The 13,393-nt window shown below is 40.9% G+C and overlaps 1 protein-coding gene across 4 annotated transcripts in view; it reads right to left on the bottom strand.

Moving 5' to 3' along the window:
* sorcs2 (sortilin-related VPS10 domain containing receptor 2) overlaps positions 1–13,393 on the bottom strand; it is a 668,617-nt gene that overhangs the window by 105,884 nt on the left and 549,340 nt on the right. For all 4 annotated transcript variants that reach the window (XM_072576855.1, XM_072576671.1, XM_072576763.1 and 1 more), the window contains one exon: positions 4,049–4,151. In XM_072576855.1, coding sequence (XP_072432956.1) covers positions 4,049–4,151 — 103 coding nt within the window. The remainder of the gene's footprint in view (positions 1–4,048; positions 4,152–13,393) is intronic.

Genomic DNA, 13,393 nt, shown 5'->3' with positions numbered 1-13,393 from the left:
AACTCTACTGTTGTCCTTCTAGGTGGCAGAGTTTGTACATTTGGAAGGTAGAGTTGAATGATCCTTGGTGAGTTGCTGCAGTGCAACATGAAGATAGTGCACTCTGCTGTCATTGAATAGCAGTGGTGGTAAGCCTGAAAGTTTACGGTGGAAGGCAGTGTGTCAGTCAAGCTTTCTCCTCATTGGTCCTGTATTTGATGAGTGTCATTAGAGTCACACATGTCCTGGTAAGTGGGAAATATCCCATCACACTACAACTGACTTGACTTGAGGAGAGTAGATAGGTTTTGGAGCACCATGAGCTGAATTACTTGGTGCAGAAATCCCGGCATCTGACTTGCTCTTATGGCTCTATCATGTATCTGATGTATCTGGTTCAGCTTCTAGTTAATAGTAATTGTTTGATTGATGGGTGGGGGAGGATTGGGGGGGGGGGGGGGGTGGGGAGTTCAACAAATGTCAGGAGGAGATGGTTAGATTTTCTCTTCAGATCATTGACTGGCACTTAAGTGACACAAAGCTACCTATCACTCTGAGCCTAAATGTTGTCGCCAAATTGTTTCAGTATCTGAGAGGTTGCCAGTGGGACTAAACATTTGTTCAATTTGTGATGGTCATACTGTGAAGCTGAACAAAGCAAGAAAGACGACAGTGCCATGAGAAACCAGACAAATTGTCATATTTCCTTCACAAAGGAAACACTCTGTTCTTCTGTCAAGATCACTTTCTGTGGGTTATCAGCACTTTCTTCGCAGAGAGAAACACATGTGACTACAGTGTGATAGTCCTGGATAAAATAGTAATGCTCAAGTCATGAACAAAATGAAAAGCAATTAGAATACATATATCTATTTAGTGAATGCTTTAAAAAACATTAAATAGCCTAAGATGGTTATTATAATTATGTGACTGAACTTATTGCAAGACATAAGAAGCTAGAGCACTTGGCGATTCAGTTGGCTCCACCATTCAATGAGACTGTGGCCGATTGATAATTCTGAACTCCACTTTTTTGCCTTTTCCTCATAGTCCTTGATACCGTTAATGATCAAACATTTGATTATCTCAGCTATCAATATATTTATCAGCCAGCCTCTACAGCCCTCTATGATAAAAAAAAATTCCATAGATGTGCATTTCTATCTCTGAGAGAAGACATTTCTCCTTAGTTCTGTCTTAAATGTTTGACCCCCTTACTCTGAGATTACAGTCGTTGGTCGTAGACTCTTCCACAAGGGGAAACAACATCTTTGTAGCTATCCTATCAAGTCCCCAAAGAAATTTTATATATTTCAAGAAGTTCTCATTTTATTCTTCTGAACCACAATGAATACAAGCCTAACCTAGTCAACCTTCCCTCATAAAAAAACTCGGTCCGAAAGCAAGACTAACCTAGTGGATCTTCTCCATTCCGCCTCCAATGCCAGTGTATCTTTCCCCAGATAAGGAGATCAAAACTGGTCATAGTATTCCAGGTATGATCTAACAAGTGCCTTGAATAGTTTTAGCAAGACTTTCCTTTTTTTTACATTCCATTGCTTTCACATCAGGGCCAACATTCCAAATCTTCCTGTACTCCAGCTACCTTTAGACTTTCTTCATTTAAATAATATTTCTGCCCCTCTATTCTTGCTGCCAAACTATATAACCTCACATTTTCCTACATTCTATTCCAGCCGCCAATTTTTTGTCATTCACTGAACCTGTCTATATCTGTCTGTGGACCCTTTGTGTCAACCTCACTGTTTGCCTTTTCACATATTTTTGTGTCATCTGCAAACTTGACGATGTACATTCACTTTCTTCATCCAAGTCATTAATATATATTGTAAACATATCTGTCCTTAGTACTGATCCTTGTGGCATCCCACTAGTTATAGATTGCCATCCTGAAAATGCCCTTGTTTTCCCAATCTACAGTTTAGCCAATCCTCTATTTATTCTAATATACTAGTCCAACACCATGGGCTCTTAACTTCTTGTGTAGCCTAACATTTAGTAACTTAATAAACAGCTTTTGAAAATCCAATGTATTATATCTACAGGTTTTCGTTTATCTGTCCTGTGTGTTACCACCTCAAAGAATTCTAAGAAATATTTCAGGTATGATTTCCCCTTTATGAAGCCATGCAAACTCTGTTTGATTATATTTCTAAACATTCTGCTATTAAATCCTTTATAATAGACTCTAACACTTTCCAGCAATAATTTTTCAGAAAATTCTCAGAGGTTAATGTCAGCCAGACAACCATCATTCCATGTACCTCCTGGATGTGGAAAGCTAATACAGAATACTGAATGGATTCACAAAATCTTCACATTTGCCTGTATCTGTGTTTTTGTTTTTGCTGCTGTTACCTATTATTTACTTATCTATGCTACTTAACTTGGTACACATGGCAATAAATTCAATTCAATTCTATTCAACTAATGTGTAATAACCTGCCACGGAGACAAATATCTCCAAAAAAATATAATCACAAGTTATACTCATCCTACAAAAAGATGAGTGAATGATTTTCTACTTAACTCCTGAAGTGGACAATAGACATTTGGTTTTCTGCAATACAAACCTTTACCTCAGTGGTAACTGCCTCTCAAACTCTCGAAGGCTTGATCACCATGACTCCCACAATATTGAGTCCAATTGCCTTTTTAGCCATACAAATTTGAAACAATAGTCAATTCATGTGTCAGAATCTCTCTATTCAAAATTCACAGACAATATCATCGTCCTAAACTCCAAGCTATAAAGTAAATGGCTCTAGCCTGTAAAAGCAGCCAACTACCTGCATTTGTGCTTTCTGTCATGAAGCCATTGAAGCAGAAATTAGATTTCATCAAAATTTTCTCAGACGAGTTTCAAAGAGAAACAGCTGGCCAGCCAATCAACTAACTTTAAAAAGGAACTTCAGACAGCTAGCTGTGGTTTTGGACTACATCTTAAAAACAAGGATATTAGTTCACTGTGTTACTAACTGAATGAATGATTGATCTTTTTCAATTTTTTCTCTACTTGTATGTTTGTAAGTGTGTGTTGTGAATTGTTCCCTCACATCTAAGAGTGTGTGAACAAAAATCTACTTCTAGTTTAACTTCATCAGTATTGTTGGGGTCAACAAAAAATCACCAACACTGTTTAAAAAAAAAGAGGAAAGATTAAATCACAATCTGCAAAAAAAAGAGTTGTTGGCAATAGCAAGATCTGAATGGAAATACATTTCCAAAAATAAATTTAAGAACACAGCAGGATTTGGAATGCCATCATCCTAACAAGTAAAATAGTCCTTTTGGTCCAACTCATCCTTGCTGACCAGATATCCTAAATTAATCTAGTTCCATTTGTCAGCATTTAGCCCATTTACCTCTAAACCCTTCCTATTCATATACCTATCCAGATGCCTTTTAAATGTCGTAACTGTACCAGCTTCCATCACTTCCTCTGTGTCTGCGTGAAAAAGTTGCACCTCAAGTCCCATTTACATGTTTTCCCTCTCACCTTAAACTTATGCCCTCTAGTTTTAGACTCCCCCACACTGGGAAAAAGACTTAGTCTATTTACCCTATCTATGTCCCTCATGATTTTATAAACTTCTATAAGGTCACCCCTCAGCCCTCAACGCTCCAGGGAAAATAGCCCCAACCTATTCAGCCTCTCCATATATCTCAAATCTTCCAACCCTGACAACATCCTTGTAAATCTTCTCTGAATCCTTTCAAGTTTCACAATATCCTTCCTCTAGCAGACCAGACTTGAATGCAGTATTCCAAAAGTGGCCTAACCAATGTCCTGTACAGTTGCAACATAATCTCCAAACTAGGGTACTCAATGCACTGACCAATAAAGGCAAGCATACTAAACGCCTTCTTCACTAACCTGACAGAACAGTATTAGGCACTTCCTGATGGATGTTAAATGAATGAGTAAACATTTTCTTCAAGCTTCAAATCGATCCTAAAATATCAGCCAGAGAAAAAGCTCTGTGTTGAGCAAAGTGATCAGACCTTTCATTAAAGACAGCTTATCTAAATAAATAATTAGTTTTACCTGCTCCCATTATAAGTCCTGGTGCCGAATCTTTGGTGTGAACAGTGCCAGATACATATGGGTTGTCCGCCCAACGAAGATGCAGATGAACAGAGCATTCAGGCTATGGAAAAGACAAGCAACAAATTTATATTGCATGATGATTATTTGATGATTTTCATTTCATTCATTACTCTGTATGAAAAACCTGTACATCTAAAGTTTCTAAGATTGTTTCCAAATGACAAAATACACAAATAAATAAAACCATTTGGGATGATTTAACAGCAAGGTTTTCTCTCATTTAGGCTAGCAATTTCCAGAATATTCTACTGTATTCAATTTTGGGCAATGCAACTCAGGAAGGATACACTGGCCTTGCGAGGGTTATAATGCAGATTCACCAAAATGAAAACAAGCATACAGAGTATTTAGGAGGTCAAGTTGAATAAATTTGGAATATATCACCAGGTACAGAAGATTTTCGAAGATCTCATCAAGGTGTAGGTTTAGTGACACAAGTTGAATAGAAACAGCTTTAACAAACAGAAGTCCCAGCTAAGGACTATTACCCATTTGGTGTACAGAGAGAGGGGTTCACTCCTATTTTTAAAAAGATGGTCTGCGACGACCACAATACAAATAAAACTCGCACACAGCAAGGTACTCAATGCAATATCAAATTATAAAGTCAGTCATTTTGTATTGCAAAACAACCAAATGATCTGCTGTTTCAGAGATTACAACACAACACATAAGGTTTCTAATTCCTGACACTCAGTCACACAGTATAATAATACAATATGGTGCCAAATACATGCCCTTGTAGTAAGATCTTTAATTTCCAGTGGTTACCACAAAGATAGTCCAAATATGTACATACTTTTAAACCAAAAAATCCTTATTTGGAATTATTAACATCAAATTTTTAAGTTATTCATATAGGTACAACTGTGGTGCTAACGAAAACTCAACTGAATGTAAAATATTCTGTTCCTGAGATAATTCTTTTCTGTATTATTCATATTAGTAAACTCATCGGATTAATGAAGGATGTGATGAGTGGAATTTGATGTTGGAATTTGAATTCAATTTTTAAAATCTGGAACTAAAAGCCTAATGATGACCATGAAATCATTGCTCATTATTGGAAAAACACATCTGGTTCCCTAATGTCCTTCCTTTAGGTGAGGAAACTGCCCACCATACCCCAGCTCTGATCTCCATGTGACTCCAAGCCACAACAATGTGGATGACTCTCAACTGTCCTCTGAAATAATCTGGCAAGAGATTCAGTACCAGAAAGTCAGAAAAGGAGAATGAAACCAGACAGATTACCTGGCAGCAACGTAGACACCCAAAATGCCAATGGTAAACATGGTCTTGTCAATCTTGCAACATCCTCCTAACTAACATTTGGGGGCTAGTGCCAAAATTAGGAGAGTTGTCTCACAGACCAGTCAAGCAACAGCCTGACACAGTCATACTGACGGAATCATATCTTACAGACAATGTCTCAGACAGCTCTAACACCATCCCTGGGTATGCGCCATCTTGCCAGCAGGACAGACCCAGCACATGTGGTAGTACAATGGTAAATGGGAGGGAGTTGCCCTGAGAGTGCTCCACATTGACTCCAGACCCCATGAAGTCTTATGGTATCAGGTGAAACATGGGCAGGGAAACTTCCTTCTGATTACTGCATACTGTCCTCCCTCAGCTGATGAGTTCAACTCCTCTTAGTTGAACAACACTTGGAGGAAGCACTGAAGGTGGCGAGGGTGCAGAAAATAGGGATTTCAATGTTCACCACCATGAGTGGCTTGACAGCAGCACTATTATTCAAGCTGGTCGGGCTCTAAAGGGCATAGTTACTAGACTGTTTATACAAAAGATGGTGAGGGAACAAGGGGGACAAACATATTGACCTCATCCTTACCAATCTGTAGCTCCAGAGTAATCTGTCCATGACATGATTGGTAAGAGTCCTTGCGGACATGAAGTCCCACCCACACAGTGAGAATAATTTCCACTGTGTTTTGTGGCACTATCACCATGCTAGATGGGACAGACTTCGAACAGATGTAGCAATTCAAGATTGGGCATCCTTGAGGCACTGTGAGCCATCAACTGCAGCAGAATTGTGCTCCAGTACAATCTGCAACCTCATGCCCTGTTATATCCCCTGCTTAATCATTACCATCAAGTCAGGTGGTCAACTGTGGCTCAATGGAGACTGCAGGACAGCATGCCAGGTGCAGCACCAGGCATACCTGAAAATGAAATGTCAATGTGGTGAAGCTACCAAACAGGACCATGTGCACGCCAAACAGATAAGTAGCAAGTTATGTCTTAAGTAAAAATAAAAGCAATATAAGAAGAAAAAGTTGTTTAAATGGGCTAGGAAAATTAACTATAACACAGAATGTTAGAAAAATAGAAGCAGATATTTAAGGAGTTCTTTCAAACTGTCAACAAGGATATATTCCACTGACAAAAGAAAGACAATATGGTAAGGACACAGCATCCATGGCTAACTAAGAAAGTTAAGGGTAGTAGCAAATCAAAATAAAAAAATAGAAAGTACTAAGGAAATTGGTGATAATTCAGAAGACTTAGAAATCAGTGAAGAATGATTTAAAAAGTGAGAATGAATAGTATGAAAGAAATCTAGATTAAAAACAGACAGTGGGAGTTTCGAAAAGTAATTAAAAAGGAAGAGAGTAGCTAAAGTGTGCACTAATGCTTGAGAATGGGGAATTGATTATGGGAAACAATGAAATGGCAGAAATGTTGAATAAGTATTTTGCCAATTGTCAAGAATCCATTATGAAAGATGTGATTTCTAAGCTTTATGATCTTGCAATGGAATATTCACTGAAAGGATTTTTGCAAGTGGAGCAAAAATGTGTAATTTGAATAATGTATGGTTATTTGAGTCAGTAATCAGACTACAGTATGCCTCAAATTGAGAGCTAAGCATTGTGGGGAGGGGGAAGAGCCAACTTTTGAGATTGACAGATGCTGTGAAGAGCAGTTACATTATTCAGGTGAAAAATTGTGAGAACTGCAACCTCAGTTTGCAGTAAAGTCACAAAAATATCAGTTATAATTTCCCCTACTGTTCCCAGAACTCCCAAATATCTGTTGTACAAACAAAAGGGCAAGCCGGTGGTTCATACATCTACTGTTGCCATTATGACTGCTACTTCTCTCTATGGGTGGGGAATGAAGTCAAAGGCCTGTTTCCAAACACTATGAGTCTGTTTTCCTCGGTTCCTTACTGATGAAGCTCCCCCACACTCTTAAACTCTGCCTTCATACCCACTTCAGAGCTTAGATGGTGCTGAATTGAAGTACAGTCGGTTCTGACATAACGTGACAGTTCTATTCTTGTGCGATCTCGCGTCATAAGTAAATCACACAATTGCTGCACCATTCAAACTAAGGGAGCTGGAATCACATTTTAGCTAATGCAGGTAAGGAAACTTTGCGTTCTACAAAAAACAGTCAAAATCCTTCAATCATGTTAAAGCCAATTCACTTTGAATAAACAGACTTTATAGCAGAACCGACTGTATCTTAAAAATCCCGGTCGTTATTTTAACATTTTTGATCACAGTCTACCATGTTATTATACTATTGATTCTAATCACTCCTCATCTTGGGAAACAATTTAGGGGTGGCACGGTGGCACAAGGGGCGGCACGGTGGCTCAGTGGTTAGCACTGCTGCCTCACAGTGCCAGAATTCCCGCCTCGGGCAACTGTCTGTGTGGAGTTTGCACATTCTCCCCATGTCTGTGTGGGTTTCCTCCGGATGCTCTGTTTCCTCCCACAGTTCAAAGATGTGCAGGTTAGGTGAATTGGCCATGCTAAATTGCCCGTAGTATTCAGTGAAGGGGTAAATGTAGGAGAATGGGTCTGGGTGGGTTGCGTTTCGGATGGTCGGTGTGGACTTGTTGGGCCAATGGGCCTGTTTCCACACTGCAGGTAATCTCATCTAATCTAAAAAAAAAGATGTAATCTAATCTAATTTAATTTCAGAAACAGCTAATGCTGATTTTTTCAATCCATGAAATATAGGATGTTGTTAAACTAGAAAGAGTACAGAAAAAATCTACAAGGCTGTTGCCAGGATTGGAAGCGTGACATTATAGATGTTTATAAAATCATGAGGGGCATAGATAAGTTGAATTGCAAAGATCCATTTCCAAGGCTAGGGAAGTCCAAAACTAGAGGGCATAGGTTTAAGGTGAGAGGGATAACAGGGACCTGAGGAGCAACTTTTTCATATAGAAGGTGGTGTGTGTATAAAATGAGCTGCCAGAGGAGGTGGTAAAGGTGGGTATAATTACAACATTTAAAAGACATTTGGATAGTACGTGAATAGGATGAGGATATGGTCAAGTGCAGGCAAATGGGTCTTGTTCAGTTTAGGATACCTGGTCGGCATGGACAAGTTAGACCAAAGGGTCTATTTCTGGGCTTTTTGACTCTATGATTCTATGTTCTTCCCCTTACTATTTCAGAAATCCTATAGTAATAGATTTATCATAATCGGTATTCTAACTGATGCTGAGGGATATTATCAGTGATTACTAATTATCTTGAAAAGGAATCCTTCAACCAAAAACATTTGTGAACCACTGTACTAACACTTGATATACAAACAGGGATCTACTGATACCTGTGGGACTGTAGAATCAAAAGAGATCTGTGAATAATGTCTCTAGCAGAAAAGGGAAGGAGCGAAAAATATCACAAGGGAAGAAAAAAGAAGAAAGAAAATGAAGAAACTGCCCACCCTCTGGATATAAATTAACAGTACTTAATGTTAGGAAACATTTGGTTACAGAACTGCCGATCAAATTGCAGTATCCCCCAGATACTTGCCTCACTCGACAACTCCACAAAGAAATCCTGGATAGGCAAAAACAACCCCTCTGTTGTTTGAGACAGAATAAATAATTCGTTGTGGGTAAGATTTTTAAAAATGCTTTTACAAAATGAAATAGCACTTGTAAAGAGCTCTGAACTGTTGGAGATTAAACAAGCTACTAATGAAGTTTATAAATCAACTATCAATCTATGTTTAATGAATTTAATAAGAAATCTCTTGAATTAGGAACATAAAAACAAGAATAAACCATCTGGTTCTTTGAGCCTGCTCCACCAATCAATAAAATCATTTGATCTGGTTGCAACCTCAGCCACACTTTCCTGCCTGCATGCCATAGCCCTGAAGTCCCTCATCTATCAAATATCCATCTAAATCAGTCCTGAATAAACTTAAAGACCTATTTCCACTCCCTTCTGAAGAACAGAATTCCCCACTCCAATGGACCTTTGAGAGAATTTTTTTTTTCCAGATTAATGAGAAAATGGTTTTAAAATTATGTCCTATTTGTCCTACGAAGAATGAAACCAGAGGCAAAAAACAGGCCACTGGGTTCACACTCAGCCTGACTTTTATTCCAACAAGATAAAAAAGCTTCCTCCCACAGTCCAAAGATGTGCAAGTTAGGTGGATTGGACATGCTAAATTGTCAATAGTGTCCAGGGAAATGTATGTTAGCCATGGGAAACGCAGGGTTACATGGACAGGTAGAGGGATGGGTCTAGGTGGAATGATCTTCAGAGGGTAAGTGTGGACTTGCTAGGCTGAATGGCCTGTTTCACACTGTAGGGATTCTATTCTATTCTAATAAGGGAAGAAATGAGGCAGCCGAACCTGTACCATCTCCCCCTTCATTTCCTGTCCATCATGGACAGAGAGTGGAATATTCCAGCTTTTAGTTAAAGAGTGAGGAGGAAAGAGGGGATATTATTACAACAAAGCACCCCCACTATTTCCAATGAGAAAGCCCACCAGAATAATTGTCTACCAGGCACTTAAGTAGTCACCCGGGATGGGGGGGGGCTTCTCAGTGTATCAATTCCTGGGGCAGAAATGGCACACACTACCAGAGGAGCAGAGCTGCTCCAGAAGCTGTTGGCTGCACAGCAATCCCACATTCCAGGAGCAGCAGGAAGATGAGTAACTCTCACTCAGGAAACAGGCAGGGGTGTGGTGACAGGAGGGTCAGACAAAACGACAGAGGTGAGCCTTTCAGCAGACACCCCTAGTTCTGGAGAAACATCAGACCGGACTCCAAAGTAATTACTCTGATTCTCTTTCCAAAAATGCTGCTAGACTTGTTGAGTTTCTTCAGCATTTTCTGTGTTTGTGTCAGTTTTCCAGAATCTGCAATACTTTGCTTGTATTTGAGTGACCAATTCAAACTTGACTATGTATACCTGCAATCAGTTAATGGAAAAATACATCTAAAATAAGCCTGAAACCCAGTCACCAACTGTATTTCTTCTAAAAGAAACCATATAGGCCCATATAGAAACACTTAGAAATAAAGCAGCTTTAAAAGTGGATTCATTTTGGTTTTGCATGCATCAAGCTGTGGCAAAACAGCAATGGAGAATTACTAAGTGCTTTCACTTTGAACTCAGTGGCAACATCAAGCTGTTTTGTGACCAGGTGAAGCATGAATCAAACATAATTCAGAGGGTTTTCAGCATCATCCTTGGCAACAGGCCGAAACCTTTAACTCATCCTATTGCACTAGGGGACTCTGTCATCTCATATACTACACAAGTCCAATTGCAAATAACCTCAAAATTAAAAGAAAATACAAAAATGTGATTTTTCTCTTTTTGAAATATTGGCATTATGAAATGTAAAATAATTTACAACACAAGTTGTAGTCCTTTGGCCAGAAAGCTCAATTTAAAACAAATACAAGAACAATAATACATTTGTGAACATACATTATTGATGAATAAATCACTTCACAAATGTAATTATACCTTCAACATGTCAGTTTTCAAAATACATCCTACCACCTAATATCAATAAATATGCCATTCCTCATTAATTATTACTTATGCTTAACAACCTCATCACCTCAGAAGATCTCCCACCCACAGCTTCCAACCTCATAGCCAAGGAACCCCGCACTGCCCGGTTCTACCTCCTTCCAAAGATCCACCAGCCTGACTACCCTGGCCGACCCATTGTCTCAGCATGCTCCTGCCCCACTTAACTCATTTCTACCTACCTCAACACTGTCCTATCCCCCTAGTCCAGGAACTCCCCACATACGTTCGAGACACCACCCACGCCCTCCACCTCCTCCAAGACTTCCCCGGCCCCCAACACCTCATCTTCACCATGGATATCCAATCCCTCTACACCTCCATCCGCCATGACCAGGGCCTCCGAGCCCTCCGTTTCTTCCTTTCCCGATGTCCCCAACAGTACCCTTCCACCGACACTCTCATTCGTTTGGCCGAACTGGTCCTCACCCTTAACAATTTCTCCTTGGAATCCTCCCACTTCCTCCAGACCAAAGGGGTAGCCATGGGCACACGTATGGGCCCCAGCTATGCCTGTCTCTTTGTTGGCTGCGTAGAACAGTCCATCTTCTGTAATTACATCGGCACCACTCCCCACCTCTTCCTCCGCTACATTGATGACTGCATTGGCGCCACCTCGTGCTCTCGCAAGGAGGTTCATCAATTCATTAAGCAATTCATCAACTTCACCAACACATTCCACCCTGACCTTAAATTTACCTGGACCATCTCTGACACCTCCCTCCCCTTCCTAGACCTCTCCATCTCCATTAATGACGACCGACTTGATACCAACATTTTTTACAAACCCACCGACTCCCACAGCTACCTGAATTACACCTCTTCCCACCCCACCTCTTGCAAAAATGCCATCCCGTATTCCCAATTCCTCCGCCGTATCTGCTCCCAGGAGGACCAGTTCCACCACAGAACACACCAGATGGCCTCCTTCTTTAGAGACCGCAATTTCCCTTCCCACGTGGTTAAAGATGCCCTCCAACGCATCTCGTCCACATCCTGCACCTCCGCCCTCAGACCCCAACCCTCCAACTGTAACAAGGACAGAATGCCCCTGGTGCTCACCTTCCACCCTACCAACCTTCGCATAAACCAAATCATCCGCCGACATTTCCGCCAACTCCAAACAAACCCCACCACCAGGGATATATTTCCCTCCCCACCCCTTTCCACCTTCCGCAGACACCAGATGGCCCCCCTCCGTGACTACCTGGTCAGTTCCAGGCCCCCCTTCAACCCACCCTCCCATCCTGGCACCTTCCCCTGCCACCGCAGGAATGGCAAAACCTGCACCCACACCTCCTCCCTCATCTCTATCCAAGGCCCTAAAGGATCCTTCCACATCCATCAAAGTTTTACCTGCATATCCACTAATATCATTTATTGTATCCGTTGCTCCCGATGCGGTCTCCTCTACATTGGGGAGACTGGACGCCTCCTAGCAGAGCGCTTTAGAGAACATCTCCGGGACACCCGCACCGATCAACCACACCGCCCTGTGGTCCAACATTTCAACTCTCCCTCCCACTCTGCCAAGGACATGGAGGTCCTGGGCCTCCTTCACCGCCGCTTCCTCACCACCAGATGCCTGGAGGAAGAATGCCTCATCTTCTGCCTTGGAACATTTCAATCCCAGGGCATCAATGTGGACTTCAACAGTTTCCTCATTTCCCCTTCCCCCACCTCACCGCAGTTCCCAACTTCCAGCTCAGCACTGTCCCCATGACTTGTCCTACCTGCCTATCTTCTTTTCCACCTATCTACTCCACCCTTCCCCCGCACCACCCCCCACCAGCCTATCACCTTCATTCCCTCCCCCACTCACTTATTGTACTCTATGCTACTTTCTCCCCACCCTCCTCTGGCTTATCTCTCCACACTTCAGTGTCTCTGCCTGTATTCCTGATGAAGGGCTTTTGCCCGAAACGTTGATTTTACTACTCCTCGGATGCTGCCTGAACTGCTGTGCTCTTCCAGCACCACTAATCCAGAACCATAGATCCCAGCTTTACTCAAAACATTTGAAGCCTCAAATGGTCCTAAATTTCCTAGAAAAATAAATAAAACAAACAAGGCATAAATAGTGGGATTAAAAAAACCTAATTACTTCAATGGAAAGGCAAGTGCAGCAGAATGCATAAATTTAAACAATCTATTGTCTGTATTGCAATCTGCAAAATATTACCTCCCGGTTACAATTATACTTTCATGTAGCTCAAGCGGAAGAAGATTGTGCAATTCCCGTAAAAGAATGGACTACTAATCATATGTTATAAGAAGCAACTTGGCCTGCTTTTGCCTGCTTTGTTCAAAAAGCATCAAGTGGTCATGATTACTTACAGAAAGCTATGACTGGACTTTGTGGAAGGCTGCCTCTGACTCTATCAAGATAAATATTATTACTTGGATACTGTACGGTAGACTGACCCGGCTATGT

This window comes from Chiloscyllium punctatum, chromosome 1, assembly GCF_047496795.1.
Source record: "Chiloscyllium punctatum isolate Juve2018m chromosome 1, sChiPun1.3, whole genome shotgun sequence".
Classification (NCBI taxonomy): Eukaryota; Metazoa; Chordata; class Chondrichthyes; order Orectolobiformes; family Hemiscylliidae; genus Chiloscyllium; species Chiloscyllium punctatum.
This window is presented reverse-complemented; position numbering and strand designations above follow the sequence as displayed.